Genomic DNA, 24,270 nt, shown 5'->3' with positions numbered 1-24,270 from the left:
TTCTATGTCAGGGCGAATGATACTTCAACATTTAAGTGTATTTATTAGTGTTTATTAGGTAGCAGACATTGTTCTAGGTGCTAGAGAGTCATCAGTGAACAAAACAGACAAAAGTCCATGCTTTTGTGCAGTTTACATTCTAGTGAGAGAAGAAAAGCTGTAAACAATAAACATAATAAGTATGTATATTAAATAGTATGTTAGAAGGTAGCAAATGATATGAAACAAAACACAGCAGGTTAAGAGGGATCAGAAGTGGTTCTAATTTTAGACGAGGAAGTCAAGGTGGGCTTTATTGGGAAGATGACAGTTGAGCTAAGTAAGATTTAAAGGAGTAGAGAGAGTGAACTATGAATACAGTTGGGAAGAGAGTACCTTAAACAGAAAAGCTGGTGCAAAAGCCCTGAGGCAGGAGCATGCCTGGAGATATGAGGAAAGGAAGGAGGCCAATGTGTCTGGATTTTTCTTGATTGAAAAAATTAAGAACTGGGGGGCACCTGGGTGGCTCGGTTGGTTGGGTGACCTACTCTTGATTTCAAGTTGGGTGATGATCTTGGGGTTGTGGGATCAAGCCCCACGTGGGGTCTGCACTGGGCATGGAACCTGCTTGGGATTCTCCCTCTGCCCCTCCATCTCTCTTTTAATAAAAAAAATTAAGGATAAATTAAAGGGGCGCCTGGGTGGCTCAGTCGCTGGGCGTCTGCCTTCGGCTCGGGTCCTGATCCTAGCGTCAGGTTCCCTGCTCAGCGGGGATTCTTCTTCTCCCTCTCCCCCTCCCCCTGTTTGTGTTCGCTCTCTCGCTGTGTCTCTCTCTGTCAAATAAATAAATAAATTCTTAAAAAAAAAGAAAAAAGGATAAATTAAAGGAAGGAAGGATGAACAATCAATACTATCTCCACAGTCTGTGGCTTTCTGCTGTCATTTGTGTACTCATGTGACCTAAATGATGTTTTCCAGATCTTATACCTGGGTCTTTGTGTGGAGGAGGAGCTCTAGAGGTAGGAATGTGGCCTAGACATCCGACTTAGACTTAGGTTTGAATCCCAGCCCTTTTTTTACTAGCTATATTATCTTGGCCAAGAAACTTAATCTCTTTGAGCCCTAGTTCCCTCATCTTTAAAATGAGAATAACATATATTAACAGCATTTATGGAGATTAATAGAATCATGTATGCAAAGTATCTGGTATAGCACTTGGTACACAGTAGGTTCTCGATCAGATTAGTTTTCTTTCCCTCCCTATTCTGGTCAGTTACCCAGAACTTCAGTACCCTCCCCAGAATGGACCCTTCTTTGCACTTGCCAGTTTCACTGCCAGAACTGGAGTTGCTGCTCTCAATTCGGCTAAGTCTCCTAGTATAACAGGTAGAAAGGAAAGGCTATTCTGCACTCTTACTTGTTGGGACTCTCTGCGGCTTAATTTTAGATGCTTCTCCTACCCCTCTGCAATTACCCTGTTCAAAACATGAGGACCTTCCAAGGAGGGTCCTCTGGCCGACCCAACCTTCCTGCCCACACCAGCAGCTGTGTCAATTCCTTGAGTTCTGAAATCCACATGGTGTGGCTGGAGTCAGCTCTTGATTAATTTGACCTCTCCTATCCCGGCTTTGATGTCCAACAGCGGCAGTAAAATAGCGCCCCTAATTTTAATACCAGTTATACAACTCTAAACTTACAAAATGGTTACTTCAGGGAATAATTAATCCACATTACAAGTGTGCTCCAAAGGATTTTTCCTGGAGCAGTATTGTTTTTCCCCCAGCAATTACGTGTTTTACAAAGGAAGACATAAATAGTTTGGCATCCTAACCATAAGTTCTAGGAAATTGTTGGCTTTTCTTTTTTCAATTTTTACAGTTGTGAACATCAGTGCTTAATAATTTGCTGAGAGCCGAGAATACTAGGGCCTGAAACTTGCTGAGTTTCAGTCAGGTCTGAAAGCAATGGATTCCCACAGGCTTCTATTATGTTATACTTAACAGCCACGAATGAAAATGTGAGTCTTTATTTTTTCATAATTTGGATAAACCTGAAGCCACTTTGATTTTATATTGTCAATAAAAGTAAAAGAATTGAGCCTACATTTTAGAAAGTTGTGAAAAGTCAACTCCAGGCGACTAAGTCAAACGCAAAAAACAAACTAACCCCTCCACTTTTTCCTAACCACTTAGCCCTTGGTGAAAACCTCGCAATCTAAAGAGTAGGAAAGGCGGGGCCGTTGTTAGCGAGGTCTGCGGCTGCGCGGATGCCCAGCCAGTGGAGAGCGCGCACCGCGGCTAGAGAAGCCACCAACGCGCTTGGGCCTCTGTGCCCCGCCCTCCGTGCTTCTGGCTACTTGGGGAACGTTCTGGAAGTTTGGGAGGCAACGTGGCCCCAGGGACCTGCTGATCTGGTAGGTGTGTTTTCAGCTATCGAGGACCTGGTTCTTCACGTTGTTATTGCTTCCTTCTCCTGAGAGTGTGTTTTTTCCTCAGACTTGCCGAGGTGCTGTCTTTACCTCAGAGCTTTGTAGGAGTGAGAGAGGATCCGCCCCATTCTTTTCTTCCTTTGAGAGTTGTGTGGCAAGGGGTTTCCTCATGTTTTTCAGGTAGAGTTGTAGACGTGTTTAGTTTTCAGAAGCCCTGTCGTCGTGCAGCCTGCGAATTTATATTTTATTTACGTTAGGTGTTGTTTGTAGCCCGTCCCCCCAACTGCATCGGGGTGGGGGGGGGGAGAAACTCAAGAATGGACGCGGCCATGAAGATCACTTGTCAGTTGAGGCGACTGAGCGGGAACGCGATTTACGGGAGGTTTTTGTCCAGGGTTAAACCGATTTGAATTTGAAAACTTGAGAAAAACAAACAAAACCCTTATAGCTGAGAATACTAGGGCCTTGGAACCAGCAAAGACTTAAGACGCTTTGAGTCTGAGCCTTTTATTTTCAGACGAGGAAGCAGGCCAACTAGAAGTGCAGTGATTTGCCCAGAGGCGCGGAGCTGTGGGCTGGATGAGCCGCCGGCCTGGCTGCTAGTCCAGGAGTTTTTCCCCAGACATTCCGGGGGGGACCTTGCTGCCTCAGCCCTAGTTTTCTGGTTCATTTCTAGTCGTTAATTGTACACTCTTGGGGATCTACTGATCGCAATTCCTTTTGCACTTACAATTGCACAAAATTACTAAACCTCTTATAGCTTCAGTTAAATTAGTTTTAAATTGTTCGTAAAACCTACATATAAGGGTGTGAGGAATTAAATGACTATATATTATGTGACTGTATTATCAGGAGGGTGGTCATTAACTAAACAGTAAATTAAATTGTATGGGAGGGGAAATAAAAGTTGCAATCCATTCCCTAGCCAGGTAGCCATTTACTCATTCAAAAACAAATGTGTGGGTTTTTTTTTTTAAGATTTAAAAAAAATCTATTAGAGAGTATGAGCAGGGGGGAGGGGCAGAGGGAGAGGGAGAAGCAGGCTCCCTGCTGACAGGATCCCAGGACTCTGGGATCATGACCTGAGCCGAAGGCAGAGAGGCTTAACCAACTGAGCCACCCAGGAGACCCCAAAACAAGTGTTTTTTGAGTGTCTACTGTGTGCCAGGTGCTGGAGATACAGTGTTAAGTAAAACAGAAGGTGTTCCCTGCTCTCACAGAGGTAGTTGTCATTCATTCATTCATGCAATAAATGAGGAAATTATAGAACATTTGGTTTCAAACCAGCAGGAAGAACTTTCTAATATTAGAGTTGTTCAGAAGTAGAAAGAAACTGCCTTAGGAGATACTAACTAACACTAACTAAAGGTGACTTTCATCTTGGTTAGTTGGTTTCTCAATTTTGCTTCAATATAATTTTGTATTAAATAACATGACAAATATAAATTTGATGTTAAGATGCTTATGATTTAGGGGAAATGAAACATGTTTATAAATAATTTTGTTGGGCAAAATATGGTAGGTGCTCAGCAGAGCTGGTATGAGGTGGGAAGGAAGGAGAGGTCTCATTTAAGTTGGAGGGGATCAGGGATAGTTTCGTGCAGCAGACAGGGTTTTTAATGGACCTTGAAGGAGAGGTAGGATTTTTTTTTTTTAAATAGACGTTATTTTTTGGAATAGTTTTAGATTTACAGAAAAATTGAGGTGAAAGTCCAGAGTATTCCTACATACTGTTTGTTTAGTTTCCCCTATTACTGACATTTTGTATTATATGGTACATTTGTCACAATTAACCATTATTACATTATTATTAACTAAACTTCATAGTTTATTCTGATTTCCTTAGTTGTTTACTTAATGTCCTTTTTTTCTGTTCCAGGATTCCAGTCAGTATAACACATTACATTTAATTACAATGTTTGCTTAGGTTCCTCCTGGCTGTGACAGTTTCTCACACCTTCTTTGTTTTTGATGACTTCGATGGCTTTGAGGAGTGCTGGTCAAGTATTTTATAGGATGCCCTACTATTGGAATTTGGTGTGTTTCTCATGGTAGGACTGGGATTATGGATTATTGAGAGGAAGGTTACATTTTATCGTGGTACATACTGTCAACATGATTGATGACTATTAATGTAGACTCTTACCACCTGACTGAGGTAGTACCTATCATGTTTCTCCAGTGTCTCTTGGAGGCAGTGTCAGGAGATTTGTCTCTTCTCCCCCATTTATTAATTTACTCAATCCTTTATATCAGTATGGATGTGCGGATATTTGTTTTATACTTTGAATTATATTATTTTATTTAGTTTGCTACTCACGCTGTTCCAGCTTTGGCTGTAGGAGTCTCTTTCAGTTGATTACTCTTTTTGTCATATTCATCTCAGTGTAAGTTTTTCCTTTGTTTTTGTTTTTAATCACCTCCTTACTTTCTGTCACTACAGAATACTCTAGGCTCAGCTTGTATGTTTATTGTTCCAGTCCTAGAATAAGCCATTTCTCCAAAGAGCCCTGCTTCTTTTTATTGGAGAATGGTACTAGAAACCAAAGTCTGGCTGGTAGGTGTGATTGTTGCTGAGAAAGTATCATTTCTTTTAGGCCTCTCTCAGCAGAGCAAAGAAATATATACTTGTATGTACTAATCCATGTATGACCACACGTCTATAAGTATTTCTATATATATTCATTTGTATTTCTGTTAAGCTGATAGTGATTTCATACTGATGTTGCCAACTCTAATCCATTACCGCATGACTCATTCTAGCCTTGAAAGATAGATTAAAGATTTAGGCAAAAGTATGAGGAATAAAGTTTAAAAATGCTGTTATGAACATTCTTGTACAAATCTTTTAATACACGTTGTATGCATTTCTTTTCAGTATAAACTTAGGAGTTTAATTGCTGGTTGTGTATCTTCAACTTCAAGTATTTGGTAGATACTGCCTGTCAAGAACTTTGAAAAGTCTGAGATTTTATCCTACTTGGCCTGATATTGTTTGTTTGATTCTGGCAGAAGATACTTGATGCCTGGACCAGACACAGGATTTAAAAGAAAATTATGGCAAAAGTAGTAGCCAAAGATTTAGGTTCCTGATGGTTTCCTTGGCTTCCAAATCCACAAGAGGTAGATGTGTTGGAATAACATAAGTGGACTTAGACACACAGGCAACTGGTTATGTTAACAGAGAGGAGCACTTAATAATGAGTGGTGATAAGCCTGCTCAATGCATTTCTCAGTGTTACTCATTGCAAATGAAAAATGACGTGGGTAAAGAGGGCCTGATATTCTTGGCATTTTCAGAAAAAAACATGCAGGGACACTGAGGGCCCATCAAAGATTACCCCAACAATCCCTAATTATCTTCCAAAATGGTTATATTAGTTTACATTTCAGCTACCCGTGTGTAAGAGTCCTTGTGCTTCATATCCTAACCAGTTTTTTTTTTTTTAAACTCTTAATCTTTATCACTTAAAATACAGCCGTTCTTAACTGGATTCTATAAGAGAATTAAACCTATAGAACATGATTTGAGTGATTCTTTTTTCATTTCTCCCAAGGATGGTACAAATCTAGTACCATTCTAGATGTATAGGAGAGAACCAAGATCATGATATACCATGAATGTCTTAGGGAGGGCTTGGAAAATTATGGCACCGGAGTCAAATCTGGTCCTCCACCTTTGGAGCCAAGAATAATTCTTTATAGGGGTGCCTGGGTGGCTCAGTTGGTTAAGCAGCCAACCCTTGATTTCAGCTCCAGGTCGTGATCTCAGGTTCCTGGGATCGAGACCTGCATTGGGCTCTGTGGGGAGTTTGCTTAAGGATTGTCTCTCTCCCTCTCCCCCTCCCTCCACTTGTGCTCTCTTTCTCTCTCTCTCAAATAAATAAATAAATCTTTAAAAAAAATAATTATAGTTTTAAGTGATTGGAAAAAATATTTGTGACGCATGAATATTATGTGAAATTCATATCTTTGTATTCTTAAGTGTAATTTTAAGAAACCCAAACACATTAATTTGTTTACTTTTTGTCTGTGACTGGCTGCTTTCATGCTATAGTGGCAGAGTTGAGTCATTGCAAGAGACTGTGTGGCCCACAAAGCCTAAAGTAATTACTGTCTGGCCCTTCACAGAAAACACAAATAAATGGAAGACATTCTGTGTCCATGGATTGGATGACTTACTATTCTTAAGATGTCCGTACTACCCAAAGGTGTACGTGACTGTTGGTGCGAACCTCTTTCAGCCAGAATTTCCTGAAATGTAAAATTACATAAATATTCTATTTTCCTTTTCACATTGGTTGTTCAAAACCCAGCCAAAAATGAAGTTTAGTGCTCAGTTGCTTATGTTCTCTTTTGAGCATTCCACACACTAATATATATATTTAAATATATTTATACACCATTCTCATTCCATTTCCTTTTATATAGACTTTATTTGAGAGAGACAAAAGGGGAGAGGGCACAGAGGGAGAGTGAGAGGGAGAAGCAGACTCCCTGCTGAGCAGGGAGCCCGATGTGGGACTTGATCCCAGGACCCTGAGATTATGACCTGAGCTGAAGGCAGACACTTAACTGACTAAGCCACCCAAGTGCCCTCTCATTCCATTTCTAACTCATCTTTTGTGTTAGTATGTCTCCACTCTGTGCAGCCTTTAATTTTACTACCAAGTTGAAATCATTTCAGCTTTCTCTCTCCCATCTTGTCTCCCTAAGGGGTCTATGTTGGAAGGAGAAGCCTGGGATATGGATTCCTTGGTTACCCAGTTAAATAACATAATGTTTATTAAATATCTACTGTGGGACTAGTATGGAAGGAGACCAAAAATTGAAATATAGTCTGAGAATTCTTCATGGAAATGTTGAGGCATTATCTAAACTACAAAGTAACCATAGGATTTGAACATTCTAAGAGGAGTAGAAATAACAGACATCAAATTCTGTTACTTATAAAACAAGGGCCAGCTCTCCTTTTACTACATTGACCACAAGCATTCTCTTTTTAAAAAGTAAAAATTATACATTTAGAAATAACAATTTTAAGTGTATCATATCTCTTGTTTAATAGTAGTAATTAACATTTATTGAAGCTTACTATTTGCAAAGTGCATTTCAGTAATGACTACTTCACATATGTGCTCTACTGCTTTAAGTGCTTTATGCACAATAATACATTGATCCTCTTTTTTAAAAAAAGATTATTTACTTGAGAGAGAGTGAGACACACAGAACATGAGTGGGGGGAGGGATGGAGGGGAGAGAGAATCCTTAAGCAGCTCCCTGCTGGGTGTGCAGAGCCCCACATGGGACTCAATCCGAGGACCCCGAGATCATGACCTGAGCTGAAATCAAGAGTTGGACACTTAACAGACTGAGCCACCCAGGCACTCCCATTATCCACATTTTACAGATGAGGAACTGCAGTATGGAGAAGTTAAGTGATTTGCTCAAGATCAAATAATTTACATCTAGTAGATAGCAGAACCAAAGATTCAAATCAGGGAGCCTGTCTAGAGGCCACACACTTAAACAGTACACCATATTGCTACTTCATGATGTGATTTAATCCTCACAGAAGTGTTATGAATGTAGGACTGTTACTTGCATTTTACAAACAAGACAGCTGAAGTTTAGAGAGGTAAAAATGACTTGCCCAAGTGCATATAACTAGTAGGTGAAGGAACCAGGATTTGAAGCTAGGTACTCCAACCATAGAATTTGTGCTCTTAATTATTATGTTATATTGCTCTGAAGATGAATACACAGTCTTTTAAAGAATAACCTTTAATACCACTTTAGTCTTTTAAAAATCTAAAAACTCTTGGTCCCATTTATTCTAGGTTTTGATTTAATATTTGAGAATTCCCAGTATCTGTACCTCCCAAAGCCATGCTGGGTAGATTGCCAAGCCAGATAAACATTGTGCTCTTCTGAGTTTGTCTCAATTCCCAGTCCAGAAAGGCTTCCTGGGGCTTCCTTTCTTCCTTTAAGAACTCACTTTAGTGCTGCCCTCTTTTTCTCTCCGTGTACATAGAAACTTATCAATAGTTCCTCACCTTGGTGATTTCTGTGCTTTAAAGAAATGAAAAATAGTTGCTTCTTACAAAAATGTAGGAGAACTCTGATAATTCAGACTCTTCTTTTTCATACTGTTGTAAAAGATGTTACCACTGAAAGAAGACACTATAAAAGTAAAGATGTTTTTTCTAGCCTTATAAGCAGTGCAGGTTACTTTATTTAAAAGTTGAATGTGTTTTTCCTTTTGGAAAATAATTGGGATGTAGTAACTGCTGGTATCTTTTTCAGTGGTGACTATCAAGGTGTTTCAGAAGGGTTAATTTTCACTTCATAACAAAGGATTAGTTCTGTTATCTTTGTTTGATTTTAGCTGCCTGGCATCAATTTTGGTTCCATAGCAGCAAGAGTAAGCTACTGGTAATGAAGTAACTAGAATTGCTACAGATTTCAAAACTTGAGCATAAGAAATATTTTTAATAGCTCTAGTATTAAACACCTGTGCTTCTTACACAACAGAATTTAATTTAAAAATGACACACATCATTTTTAAATATTTTTGGAGCTATTTAAAAGCTTTTAAGAGATTCAGGCATTTTTTATATATATATAATATGTACATTAAATGTATAATGTTTATTATATAATATATGCTTATATATGTTTATTGTATAATATATACTTATATATGTTTATTATATAATATATACTTATATTATGTGATGTATAATTATGTTATTTATAATGTATATTACATATGAATAATTATATAATACATATTTATATATAATGTAATACATTTAATACATAATATAAAAATATTTTTTGAGGTATAATTGATGTATAATGAATTGCACTGCATGATGTGATGTTTTGATACACTTACACACTGGTGAAACCATTACCGCTAATCAGTATAGTGAAGATACCCATCATCCCCAAAAGCTTCTTCCTGCCTGTTTGTAATTTTCCCTTCTGTCCCCATTATGCCTTCCTCATAACCATGGTTCTGTTTTCTGTCATTGTAGATTAGTTTGCATTTTCTGGAGTTTTATCAAGAATATATTCTTTTTTTTTTCTTTTAAAGATTTTATTTATTTATTAGAGACAACATGAGAGGGGAGAGGGTCAGAGGGAGAAGCAGACTCCCCGCTGAGCAGGGAGCCTGATGTGGGACTCGATCCTGGGACTCTAGGATCATGACCCGAGCCAAAGGCAGTGGCTTAACGAACTGAGCCACCCAGGCACCTCTGAAATCCTGCATTTCTATACACCAGTAATGAAGCAGTAGAAATTAAGAAAACAATCCCATTTACAATTGCACCAAAAATAATAAGATACCTAGGAATAAAGCTAACCAAGGAGGTGAAAGACCTGTACTCTGAAAACTATAAAACACCAATGAAAGAAATTAAAGACAACACAAAGAAATGGAAAAACATTCCATGCTTATGGACTAGAAGAACAAATATTGTTAACTCTTTTTAAAATGTTTGGTAGAATTAATCTGTGAAGCTCTCTAGTCCCAGACTTTTGTTCACTGGGAATTTTTTGATTACTGATTCAACTTGATATTCTGCTGTTTTGGGATGACATATTCTGTATATATCTGTTAGATCCATTGGTCTAATTTGTTGTTCAGAGTCACTGTTTCTTTGTTGATTTTGTGTCTGGATGATCTATCCATTGACGTAAGTAGGGTGTTAAAGTCCGCTATTATTGTATAACTGCCAGTTTCTCCCTATATGTCTGTTAATATTTGCTTTATGTATTTAGGTGTTATTGTATTGGGTGCCTAGATATTTATAAGTATATTCTCCTGTTGGACTGATTCCTTTATCATTATGTAATGCTCTCATTTGTCTCTTGTTACAGTCTTCATTTTAAAATCTGTTTTCTCTAGTATTGCTACTTCGGCTTTTTTTTTTTTTTTTTGCTTTTGATTGCATATGTTTTCCGTCCCTTTACTCTCAGTCTGTATGTGTCTTTAGGTCTGAAGTGAGTCTCTTGTAGGTGGTATTATAGATGGGTCTTGTATTTTTATTGATTCAGTCATCCTTTGTCAACAGCCATCACCATGGAGGCAAGACCCTCCTACAGTAAAAAGATTACAATTCCCTGAAAGCTCAGATTATGGTTAGCATTTTTTAGCAAGAAAGTATTTTTAAAGTAAGGTATATACGTTGGTATTTTTTTAGTGCTATTTTGCATCTAGCAGACTATACAATATAGTATACATAACTTTTACATGTACCAGGAAGCCAAAAAATTCATTTAACTTACATTATTGTGATATTTGTTTTATTGTGGTGGGTCCAGAACCAAATTCACACTTTCTCCGTGGTATGCCTGTATTTAGATTTCTCTTATTTCTATTTTTTCATTAATGGTAATTTTTGTCTTTCTAGGAAAGTGTCCATTTTATATAGGTCATCAAATCTGTTGACACAAAGTTATTTATAGTATTTCTTTATAATCTTAATTTCTGAAAGGTTGTCAGTGATATTCCTTCTTACGTTCCAGATTTGGTAGTTTATATCCTCTCCCTCCTTCTCTCTGTTTCTCTCTGTTAGTTTAGCTCAGTGTCAGTTTTGTTGATCTTTTCAAAGGCCCAACTTTTTATTTCATTAATTTTATCTGTTGTTTTTCTGTATTCTATTTTACTGATTGCTGCTTTAATCTTCTTTCTAATTGCTTTGGGTTTAATTTTTCTAGTTTTTTAAAATGGAGTAAGGTGCTAATTTGAGACCTTTTTAAATTTAGTCTTTTAAAGTTATAAATTTCCCTCTAATACTGCTTTAGCTATATCCCATAAATTTTTATATATTTTATTTTTATTTTCATTCAGTTCAAAATATTGTCTCATTTCCATTGTGATTAGTTTTTTGACTCATTTCTTTCTTGTGTGTGTTTAATTTCTTTATATAAGACATTTGTTTTTATTTATATTGATTTCTAATTTAATTCTTTTGTGGTTAGAGGACATACTTTATATGACTTTTGTTTCATGTGTTTTAGGTCTCTGTTAGATGGAAATACATTTATAGTTGTTATATATCCCTAATATATTGAGTCTTTTATCATTGTAAAGCATTTCTCCTTGTCTGTAGTGATGTTTCTTAATGTCTATTTTGTTTTTTATTAATATAGTCACTCCAACTCTCTTATGGTTACTGTTTGCATGGTGTATCTTTTTTCTATTTTATGATTTTCATTCTGTTTATATCTTTGAATCTAAGACAGCATATAGTGGATTTTGCTTTGGCTGGAACATTTTATCTGTTCACATTTAATGTAATTATTTAATATGGCTGGATTTATGCCTGCTATTTAAGTTTTTTTTAAGAGATATAATCCACATAACACAAAAATAACCGTTTTAAAGTGAATTAAAATGAATTTTTAAAGTGAATTGGAGTGAATTTTAAACTCAGTGATTTTTAGCATATTCACTATGCTGTACAACCATCACCACCATTAAATCTGCGATTTTGTTATTTGTTCTTTATATGTCTTTGTTGTTCCTCTGTTACTTTTTTACTACCATTTTTGTAATATATGAGTATTTTTTAGTTTACCACTTTAATTTCTCTGTTGATTTTTCCTTTTTCTTTTTTTTGTTGATTTTTATTTTACTTTTTTTTTAGTTATTTTCTTAGTGCTTTCTCTTGGGATTATAATATGCATCTTATTATTTCAGATTAATACTTCTACTTGGCACTATAAAATGGATTCTCCCACTGAGGGATCTTAGAAGTTAAATATAAGAGATATTGCTTACAACCAAAATAATTTCTTTTGTTACTAGAATCCTACTGTTAGTATTGTCAGCATATCTTATCACTAATGTTATAGGAACATAATTCATTGACCAACTACTTTAGTAAACACCACTGTGCTAAGTGTTAAGGGAATATAGTAAGGAGGTGAATTCATATCTCAAACAAGTAAAGGGAAATCTTCTAATGATATTATTTAGGGAAAGATAATTGTGGGATAATATTCGTCTGAGAAGGTTTTGTAGATTGAGATATGAAGTTTGCATTTGTAGAGATAAGAGGGAGTATTTTAGAAACTTGAGAGAATTTTGGAAGAGTTTAGAATGAGAATGGTGTATATATAAGTGATGGCAATGGAAATAAAAAAGGAATTAATCAAAATACCACAGGCTTCTTGTCTAAAATAGCAGATTGACCCCATCTGTTTATCTTTTCTTCTTCTCTGAACATTTGAAATGATAGTAAAGATTTTTTTTTTAATTAACAAACACAAAGAAGGAGTAAAATAGCAAGTGAGAAATTTAAATGAGTATGAGGAAACGAAGACAGAGAGGAATGGTAATCAATTTGGTTATAAAAGAAAGTTATCCAAGTACCTACAGAGGGAGAAATTAATGAGAAGAGAGGAGTTTTGCCTCATGGACAAGAGGCTGAGTACTGTACTTGGAAGCATCAGGTATTGGTGCACATCAAGAGCAGAGTGTGGAAGGAGAAAAGATTGTTGAAAGTTCATATGCAAATCTATTAGAACTTCCTTGGGTTCTCTTCTCCATTCTGAACATTCAGGGAAATTCACCCTACAGTTCTCCAATGGAGAAGGCCGGAGGTTTGTTTCTGGAGACATTCATCTGGGAAGATGGATTTGGGAATACCGGGCACGTCTCTTATCTTATAAGAGATGTCTTCTGTAACGATCCAACATTAAATGACAATAGTCTCCAGCACTTATTCCCCATGTACTCTAATTTATTTTTCTCCATGGCACACATTGCTACCTTCCATCACTCTCTCCTTATCACCCATATTTGTCTTTTTTTTTTTTAATTGCTGGAATCATCTCACTAGAATGGAAGCTTCATGAGGGTGGAGATTTGTTTTGTTCACTATTGTGTCCATAGTCCCTATAATATCAAATACATAGTATTTTTTTATTAATAAATAAGTAAGAAAAGACAATTAAGGATTACTAGACATTTGAGGAAACCTTCCAACATGAAAACTAGATTAAATAATCAAAAAAAGATCTGTAGAAAACTGAAACAATGTGGACAACGGAAGAAAACTTTAAAAAAACGTAATTAGCTACCTCAGAGAGATGAGAGATACTGAATTCATAAAACAAAGAGATGCCATGAAGAAGAATGATCAGAGAATAAGAAAGTGCTCCTAGTAACAAAAAATATGCACATGTGGTAGTTTAAAATTTAAAAAATAAAACTCTCAGCTTCTGATTTCTAGTCTAGCACGTAATAGAACTAGTAACTCCATCCTAACAAGTAAAAAGCTGAACAAACTGAAAAATCAACAACAAATCTGTCAGAGAAGTGAGGCCATGTGGCAAACTTCTGCACCCAAAATTGTAGAGACAGAGGGATTGATAACAAAGAATCACTTACTGGAGCAGAAACCAATAAGCAGAAACCTCTGCAGGTACCAGTACTGGGATGGAATGGGGAAACCTAAAGTGTAATTGAAGAATTGCTGGAGGCACTGTGTCAATAAGTAGGGGGACCCATTAATTAGGGGAGCCCTGTCTTAGTGTGAACTGCCATAGCAAAATCCCGTGGACTGGGTGGGCTTATACAACAGACATTTATTTTCTCATAGTTCTGGAGGCTGGAAGTCCCAAGATGAGGGTGCCATCCTGGGTGCGTTTTGGCAAGAACTTCTTCCTAGCTTGCAGACAGTGGGCCACCTTTTGCTGTAGCATCTCTTCTTTTAAGGGCACTGATCCCATCATGAGGGCCCCACTCTTGACCTCACCTCATCGAATCCTGATTATCTCCCAAAGGACCCATTTTGAAATACCATCAAATTGGGCTTCATTATATGATTTTGGTGGAACATCATTAGGTCCATAGCAGACCCCCACACTTTTGTGAGTTCTACCTCTGGGAGCTCTACCAGGTTCTCACAGTGAATATTGAAGAAAAATTCCTTTGTGATTCTGGCAGGGAGAAAAGAAAAAAAAAAACATTTTGAAATATGTGAGAGCATCCTGTCTTAAAAATTCTGCTCTCAAGATGGGGCACCTGGGTGGTTCAGTTGGTTAAACATCTGATTCTTGATTTTGGATCAGGTCATGATCTCAGGGTTGTGAGATCAGGCCCTGCCTTGGGTCCTGCACTGGGCATGGAGCCTGCTTAAGACTCTCAAAAAAAAAAAAAATTAAAAAATTTTACCAAAACCTAACTGTGTTGGTATTTTATCATAGACTAATCAACATGGGCCAAGGGAAATACCCAGCTTTAGCCCCCTGGAGGCATCCCCTCCCACCTAAGCAGGGGAAAAATCTGAGAAACACTGGTAAAATTCACAGCTCAGCATTGCAGGCTCCTGAAAAGACTGAGACCTAATATTAGAACTATAGAATCCTTCTCCTCCCCTTATACCTTACCACCATGTCACCAAAGGCCTGTGTACCAGAGTTTCTTTTACCAAGTAGGTCATGTTAGACTTTCAACAAAAAACTATAAGGCATACTAAAAGGGAGAAAACATAATTTGAGGAGACAGCACCAGAGGCCCAGGTATAGCAGGGATGTTGGAATTATCAGACTAGGAATTTTAAACAACTGTAACTGATATGTGGGAGGCTGTAATGGAAAAATTAGACAATATAACAAGAACAGATGGGTAGTGTAAGCAGAGAGATGGAAATTATAAGAACGAATAAAAAAAGAAGTGTTGGAAATAAAAGAGGATATAACAGAAAGGAAGACTCATCTGATGGACTCATTAATAGAATTGACACAGCTGAGGGAAGAATCTCTGAGCTTGAGGATATGCTAATAGAAACTTCCAAAACTGAAAAGCAAAGAGAAAAAAGACTGAAAAAAACTGAGCAAAATATCCAAGGACTGTGGAACAATTACAAGAAGTATAACATGTGTAATGTGAATACCAAAAAGAGAAGAAAGAGAAAGGAACAGAAGAAATACTTGAAGCAGTGACTAAGAGTTTCCATTTCCCCAAATTAATGCCAGACACCAAACCACAGATCCAGGAATCTCAGGGAACACCAAGGATGATAAATGCCAAAACAACAACAACAAAACCCCCCCAAAAAACAAACTCCACCTAGACATATCGTACTCAAACTACAGAAAATCAAAGATAAAATATCTTGATAGAAACAACCTTATCTATAAGAGGAGCAAAGATACAAATTACATTACAGCAGAGCTTGCTGGTGCTATCACTTTCTGTGCCATGTGAGGACACAGTAAAAAGGTGGCCAACTGTCTGCAAACTAGGACTAAAGTTCTCACCAGAACCCATCTGGGATGGCACCCTGATCTTGGATGTAATTGCATGTAAACCATGCAAGCAAGAGAGTGAAGTGAAATACTTAAATTACTGAGAGAATAAAACCACTGACCTGGAATTCTCTGTCCTGCTGTGTCCTCCTTCAAAGTGAAGGAGAAATAAAGATTTTCTCAGATAAGCAGAAATTGAAAGATTTGGTTGCCAGTTGATCTGTTTTATAAGAAATGTGAAGAATTTCTTGAGAGTTATATGTTAGCTAACTGTATATTAACTAACTGGAATATGCACAAAACCTTAAAAAATAAAAATAAAAACACATTGTACAACCTAAAAAAAAATTTGAGAGAAGGGAAATGATAGTGTCAGAAACTCAGATCTATCTGAAGAAAGGGAGAACAATAGAGAAGGAATAAGTGAAAGTAAAAAACTTATTTCTCTTATTTCTCATTCATCTAACAGATATATATAATGATGATAATAATATATTTGTATTATGTCATTTGATTTTCTTAATGATTCTGAGGTATTGGCAAGCCAGTATTATTCATCTCATTGTATGTAATTATATGTGTGAAAATAGGCTTAAAGACGTTGAGTGATTACAGTATTAGAGGTAAGACTAGAACCCTCGTCTAACTCCCATTGTATTTTTTCTACTGTACTATGGATCTTCTACCAAAAGGTCTGAATGTATGCCTTATATTTGGCATAGATTCCACATACACTCCACATCCTCACTGAATCAAAGCCATAAGCACCCATTTTGTCTTTTGCAGCTCCACCCCTCCCCCTGCCCCCGATACACCACCAATATTCTAACATAGTTTTTCTTGTTGCTAAGATATTTTTGCTGCTTTACCTTTCACCAGACACTAAACTAAACTCAGTGACAGGAACCTTCATTCTGTTTCTAGAATTAGTCTTTATATTTGATCCCTCTGGCTTTTGATTTGCATCTATCTCTTTTATTTTTTTTTCTTTTAAATGTGTTTGGAAATTTATTTTTATACATTTAACTATGCATGCAGGGTTTTTTTCTCTTTTATTCCTGACTAGACTCTGCTGCAACTCATGGAACTCAACCCCATATACTTCTTTTAGTTTAAAACAACTTTGCATCTAATTGGCCTTCTTTTAGGCAAGAATAAGCATTTGGCAACTATTTCCAGAGTTGTTCAGGGATGATCCTGAAGTATCATATATGGAGTACCAGGTACCTACTTTCCCAGTGGCCATTTGCTTCTTGCCGTTTTGCCACCAAGTCAGGTCAGTACATCCTTTTCAAAATGTTTCTTCAACAAGATGTTTTGTAAGCATGTAATTCTCTTTGTATATTTATTATGAACTATGACATTTGTGCTCAGGGTAAAGACCCAGAAAGTCATTTAATTCACTTCTGACTACATATCATTCTATTTAATCAGGGGACTCTGATCATCATGAGATTTTGGTAATGGGAAAAGCTCTCACCAAGAACACAGCCTCTGTAGAATCTAAGTTTATTCATTACTACTTAAGAATTAAAGAATTCTTCTGCCTCCACAGGTTACTTTGCCAACTTGTACACTAACCACAGATCTGTATTCATAGCATAGTTTTTGAAAGCATTGTTTATTGCCTAACGTGTCCACATTTATTTGTCACCACCCATCACCCAACAAATCATCAGCTAGATCATGGTAGAATACTTTGGCTTCTGATTGGTTCATCTACACACCTGCCACATATATTTACTTATAAAATACCCCCACATTCTTTTACCCCCCTGCCCTTTGGTCAACCTGATACAGAGAACTAGAGTTCATGATAGATATGCTGAGCTCTTGTTGATGCCTTGGCCAGCTGCATGTCAGATTTAGTGAGAGGGTAGGTATGACCCAGAAGAGGAGTTCATGTGACTTCAGTCTATTCCTAAGAATCTGATCCCAGAATACTCAGAGTGTCCCCAGGTAAACTCAGCAAACCCTGCCTTGTTTACTGGGAAGAAAGACTGACATTGTGAGGATGGTGCCTTTTAAGCTAGTTTGATCCATCTCTGCACCACATATTTCTAACACATAAAGACACATGGCAGAAACCTTCCACTGTTAATGGCAATCATCCAGAACTTACTTATTTGTTCCCAGCTTGCCATAACCTTTATTTTACTTCTGACTTCTGGACTACTGTTTGTATTTAGCAAAAGTGCCAGGCACTGTGATAGGCATTGGGAATACAAAGATGAATAAAACATGGTCACTCTCCTTAAGGAGCCTCCAGTGAGAAGTCTCTTCATTGAGAATACAACTATGTAAACAAATTTAACTATATTAATGAATAATTTAACAGATATGCTTGGGCTACTATAGGTCCACAGAAGAGGGAAGTCCTGATTGCCTATGGAGAACAGGGGAGAGTTTTTTAGAGGAAGTAACACACAAACTGCTAATTTTAAAAAATAACTAGGAATTGACAAAGTGAGGGGAATTTTATTCAGAATATATAGAGATGAGGTGTGAAAAAGCATTTCTTGTTTAGGACTATAGGTTCTTCAGAATAGCTAGAGCACATGTGATACGTTAAGGAATGGTAGGACGTGAGCCTGAAAAGGAAAGAATTTGTACACCTTGAGTAGGCCATGGTGAATCATTAAAGGATTTTAATTGGGGAGGAATATGATATTTGTGGTTTTACAAGATAATTCCATGTTATTGCAAATTAATTATAATTGGAAAAGTTTGGGACTACATCATATGTCCATTGTAAATTACCAGAGATAATTTAAGGGTAGCAGAATATGCCTATTTGACATAAGGATTATTTTGAGCTGATTATTTTAAGAAATACAGACATAGGAGAAGCTCTGAAGCAGAATAGAAGTTATCCTTTTGTAAGGTACATTCACACTTTTGAAGAAAGTCTCCATTTTTAAGTATCTTCTTTGTATCAAGAAGAGAAGGGTGACTCTAAATCACAAGAAACTTAAAGATGGCACTGACTTAAATCTGCATAACAAACCTTACTCTCCTTTACTCTGTTTTTCGTGGTACCTTCCCAGCACTGGCCTCTCCCATAACATCTTTCTTTTGTCTTTATCTGAAGATGGTATTTAGGGTGGTGGCTTAGGCTCTCTCAAGGAATTAACTCATTTTTTTTCTGGTTATCTTCCATGTATATGTGAGGTATACATGTTAATAAAATGGTTTGTTTTTCTCTTGTTAATCTGTCTTTTATTATAGGGGATCTCAGCCAAGAACTCCTAAGGGTAAAAGGAAAATTTTTTCCTTTCCTGCATAAGGGTCAAATAAAGGGTGGCAAATCCATACAACAGAAATTATATAGCCTTTACATATTCCCTAAAAATATGTAAGGAAATAGCTTATGACAGATTATTAAATGAAAACACTTGAGTATAAGTCCTAAATATTTGGAAAGATATACCATATTCATAAATGGAAAGACTCAATTTCATAAAGAATTTAGTTTTTTCCAAATTGTTTTATAGATAAATGCGCTTCTAATTTTAAAGATCCTCTAACAGTTTTAAAGCAACTGACATGATGATTTTAAAATTTATGGGGCGTGGTGCGCGTGGGTGGCTCAGTCGGTTGAGCGTTTTGGCTCAGGTCATGATCTCAGGGTCATGAGATCGAGCCCCATGTCGGGCTCTGCTTGAGATGCTCTCTATCCTCTGACCCTCCCCCAATTCGTGATCTTTCTCTAAATAAATTAAATAAAATCTTTAAAAAAATGAATAAAATTTAGAGGGAAGAAAAAAGACCCAAGAACACATATAGCACTACTGAAAAAGAAGAGTAAGATATTGAGACTTCCCATATAGAAATCAAGAGTTTTTATAAAACTATAAAAATTAAAAACAGCATGACATTGACTTGGGAATAATTAAATTGAACAATGGAATAGAATATAGAACCCAGAAGCAGACCTGTGAATATATGGAAACAATGTGTCACTATGGTGACATTGCATTGCAAATAATGAGGAGAGAAAAGACTACCAAATAGTGTTGGGACAACTAGGTAGCCATATTTTTATTTTTTATTTATTTATTTATTCATTTTTAGGTAGCCATATTTTTAGAAAATGAAATTGGATCCCTACCTCAGACTCTATACAAAATTCTAGATGAATTAAACAAATGTGAAAGATCAAACTAAAAATTTAGAAGACAAAGAGAATATCTGTGACTTCTGGGTAGAGAAGATTTCTTAAAAAGCACTGAGAATAAATGAAAACATTGGTAAATTTGACAATATTGAAAATTTTAAGTTCAAATAATATAAAGAAGGGGAAAAGGCAAGTCTAAACCAGGAGAAAATACAAATAGTTGACAAAAATTAATATCTTGACTATATAAGGAAATCCTACAAATGAGAAAAAGAAAAGGAAAATCTAATAGAAACATGGACAAAAGACATACCCATTTCACAGAAATGGAAACATGGCTTAAGAGTGTCAGTGTCCATAATCATCAGAAAAGTACCAAATTTAGACCACAGTGATACTCACTTGAATGCTACTAGATTTACAGTAATGAATTTTTTTTTAAAGATTTTATTTATTTATTTGAGAGAGAGAGAATGAGAGATAGCACGAGAGGGAAGAGGGTCAGAGGGAGAAGCAGATTCCCCGCCGAGCAGGGAGCCCGATGTGGGACTCGATCCCGGGACTCCAGGATCATGACCTGAGCCGAAGGCAGTCGCTTAACCAACTGAGCCACCCAGGCGCCCTACAGTAATGAATTTTTACCTTTTCTCCTACCCACCTCAGACAACTGTACCTTAAACTTTTTTTTTTTTTAAGATTTTATTTATTTATTTGACAGAGACACAGCGAGAGAAGGAACACAAGCAGGGGGAGTGGGAGAGGAAGAAGCAGGCTTTCCGCTGAGCAGAGAGCCCGACGCAGGGCTCGATCCCAGGACTCTGGGATCATGACCTGAGCTGAAGGCAGACGCTTAACAACTGAGCCACCCAGGCGCCCCTGTACTTTAAACTTTAGCACACTGATATTTTTGAAATTTTCTTATATAATTTTCTTTTATTATCTGGTTGCCAATGTGTACAGTACTTTGTGTTGTTCTTGCACAGAGTACTCTTCCTTCCTTTAGTGCAGCAGTTCTTAAAAGTATGGTCCCTAGACAGGCATTAACAGCACCAACAGAAATACACATATACTGGCCCCACTCCTCAACTATCTTTTCAAGGATGTGTAGTGAATAGTTTTGTAGGTTAGAGATAGTATTTTCCTCTAGAGTACAGGGCAGTTTTGGTTGCAGCCCATTATAAAAATCAGGGATTCCTAAGCTCAGGGTTTCTTTCCTATAATACACCTCACTGTTTCTGCTGATATTACCTAGCCTTTTCCCCATAACCATGTGGGAATTGGATTTGGGGAATTGCTGCAAGAGAATGAAGATCCTGGGGTGCCTGGGTGGCTCAGTCATTGAAGCATTTGAGTCTTGATTTTGACTCGGGTCATGACCTCAGGGTTGTGAGATTGAGCCCCACTTTGGGCTCTGCACTGAGTGGGGAGTCCACTTGAGATTCTCTCTCCTTCCCCTCCCCCTGTGTTCTCTCTCTCTAAAACAATAAATCTTTAAAAAAGAGAGAGAATGAGGTTACTTCTCTTCCTGTGAGTAAAAAAACAGGTGAAAAAAAAAAACATTCTTTGTCCTCTGATCCAAGAGTCTTATGTCTTTTGTTAAATCCATGAAACTGTGGCAGGCTAACTTTTTTTTTAGCTTGCAAATAACAGTAAAACCACAGACCTTTCACAGTTCTTGACACAAGTCTTCTTTCATGAAGTTAGTGCCCTGAAATGGGAACCATTGCTTTTAGTAATTGTTAATAGAGTTAAATAACAAAAATTCAATCGAGTAAATTTAAAAATCAGATTGGCTTCATTCAGTAAATCATGAATTGGGCAACATCCCAATTAGCAAGGGAAAGGAGCTCCACCAAGCTGTAGAAAAGGGGAGGTTTTTAAAGGCAGGTGGAAAAAAGAAATTATTTGCAAAGAATGCATTGTTTCAGGCAAGATCGCCTTCCTGGGGGGAAAGGAAGGGATTTATTGGGTGGATTATTTATTTCACTAGTGCTGACCAGGTAATTTGGTGTTGACCGGTTAAAGGTTACATACATTCAAAGGGGTTGAAAATGTAGTTAGGTTAGATATTAAGTTTTGGTTTACTGATGTGGGGTTTAGCACAAATGACTCCATTTTGGAGTCATTGTTCTGTCTCCTTTTTAACAGTAGGAAGCATGGTATTGCAATAGGAAGCATGGTATTGAATAAGCTTAATGTATAACAAGACATATTTTTCAGTTTCAAATTTTAACTTTCAAATATTCGTTAGAGTGTCTCCATTAACCTAGTTTCATTTCTGTCTTTTATTTTCATTCACCAAACGTTTCTACATTGTCCTGTTTGCTCTTTCTTTTTATCAGATTGTGGCACCATTAGAAGCTGGGTTGATCCAGAGACAGACAGATGGCTGAAAATGGCAGAAAAGAAAAAATAAAATGGACAACCACTATTATTATTAGCTCATCTCTTAAGGTAAAGAGGCATTTGGGCCACTGATCTTTAAAATTAAAAGCAATAGAACAATATTTTAAAAGATCCTTAGCTTGATTATCCAAAGTTATATGGATCTGCAAGAACATAAACTAAATGTATTTTATTTATTTATTTTTATTTATTTTTAAGATTTTATTTATTTATTTGACAGAGAGACACAGCAAAGAGAGGGAACACAAGCAGGGGGAGTGGGAGAGGGAGAAGCAGGCTTCCCACTGAGCAGGAAGCCCGATGTGGGGCTCGATCCCAGGGCCCTGGGATCATGACCTGAGCCGAAGGCAGACACTTAGCGACTGAGCCACCCAGGCGCCCCAAACTAAATGTATTTTAAAGATAAATTCTAAACTTTACTGCATCCATTTTCAACATCCTACTTCTTTAAATATTTGAAGGTTGGAAATTTTTAAAAATTCTTTTGTTTCTCTATAAGCCTGTTCTAGAGATGTTAAAGGATTTGAGAAGCAGTAATGCGCACATGTATATTATTTGTTTTTGAAGAAATAAACCACAGAAACTGATCTGTGTACCTTAGTGGCATTAGAGGGAGGCTGTCTCCATACAGTTTGGGTGGGGAAGGGATGGAAAGTTGATTCCATGAAGGCAGTTGGTCAGTCCACAACCATTTTTAGCTCCTCAGCTCACAGGATTTCTCCATTGCCCTGGTATTTATTATAGACACTAGCTGATGTGTAGAGGGAAGGGGCAAGAAATGACTGTTCCACAGTAAAGATGAGAGGCAAGAATAAGACTAAAAATAAGATGTTTTAATCCATTCTGTCCTCCCACTGCTACCTCAAGCTGCACTTTGCCCTATTGACTTTCGCCACCTAGCTCCGTAACACAAACCAGTTTAAGACAGCCTTAAGTCTCACTGTTTTTTTCATGCTTCTTTTCTGAGGTTTCTGGAATTCCTGTTTTTCTCTTAATTCTATGTCTTTTTCAGACTGACTTTGAGAGAGGGAGCCAGCAACCCATGCTAATTTGCCAAGAACAACTACTTCATAATTCATTTGTTATGTTTAACTGTCTTGCTTTGTCCTATTTCTGTTTCTTTTTTATCTCCTTGTCACTTTTTGTATTGATTGGTTTCTCTCTCTCTTTCTCTACCCCTCTCCCTCCCTCTTCCCTCTCTCTGTGTCCCTCTCCTTTCTTCCCTTCCTCCCTTCCCTCTCCCCCTCTTTTATTAGCTTTGGAAATTATATGCTCTATTTCTACTATTTTAGTAGTTTCCCTAGAAATTTTAACATGCATACTTATCTCCACAAAATCCACAGTGAATAATTACCTTTATTTTCCTCTTAAGGGACAAAAGAATCTTAGAACACTTTAATTCCAGTCATCCCTTTCTGTGTTATATCCTGTTGTCATATTTAGTGTAATTCTGTTTTTTAACTTTTCTAAAGTTAGCATTTGTTTAGATATACTCATGTCTTTGCTACTGTTTTTGCTGTTCTTTCCTTCTTTTGGTTCAGACCTCCCATTTTAAATCACTTTCTTTTTATCTGAAGAATATAATTTAGAAATTACCTCAATGAGGATCTTCTAGAGGTAAAAACTTATTCTCAGTTTTTGTTATTATCAAAATATTTATTTTCCCCTTGATCTTGAAAGATATTTTAAAGGTTAATTTAATTGACGTATAACTTACATACAATAAAATGCACCATTTTAAATGTACAGTTTGATGAGTTTTGACAAATGTGTATACCTGTGTAACCACCACCCCAGTCAAAATATAGAACGTATGCATCACTCCAGAAAGTTCCTTCATGTAGTCATTTGTAGTCATTTCTTTTCTCACCCCTTGCCTCAAGCAACTATTGATCTGATATTTATCACTATAATGAGTTTTGCCTGTTCTAGAACGTCATATAAGTGGAATAATATAGTTGGTATTCTTCTGTGCCTTGCTTTCATGTTGTTGCATATAACAATAATTTGTACCCTTTTATTGCTGGGTAGTAGTTTAGTGTATGAGTATACTACCCCAATTTATTTA

At 36.8% G+C, this 24,270-nt stretch overlaps 1 protein-coding gene across 1 annotated transcript in view; it reads left to right on the top strand.

Annotated features, from left to right (window-relative positions):
* The first annotated feature begins 2,245 nt into the window (after positions 1-2,245).
* The window catches only part of CUNH1orf146 (chromosome unknown C1orf146 homolog), a 33,881-nt gene continuing 11,856 nt past the window's right edge, over positions 2,246-24,270 (top strand). The window contains exon 1 of the mRNA XM_088022843.1: positions 2,246-2,392. Coding sequence (XP_087878969.1) covers positions 2,246-2,392 — 147 coding nt within the window. The remainder of the gene's footprint in view (positions 2,393-24,270) is intronic.

This window comes from Eumetopias jubatus, unplaced genomic scaffold (assembly GCF_037043125.1).
Source record: "Eumetopias jubatus isolate StellerSeaLion01/CBP00866 unplaced genomic scaffold, mEumJub1_p1.0 scaffold_4, whole genome shotgun sequence".
NCBI lineage: Eukaryota > Metazoa > Chordata > Mammalia > Carnivora > Otariidae > Eumetopias > Eumetopias jubatus.
Note: the sequence above shows the minus strand (reverse complement) of the source record. Positions and strands in the feature narration are given on the sequence as shown.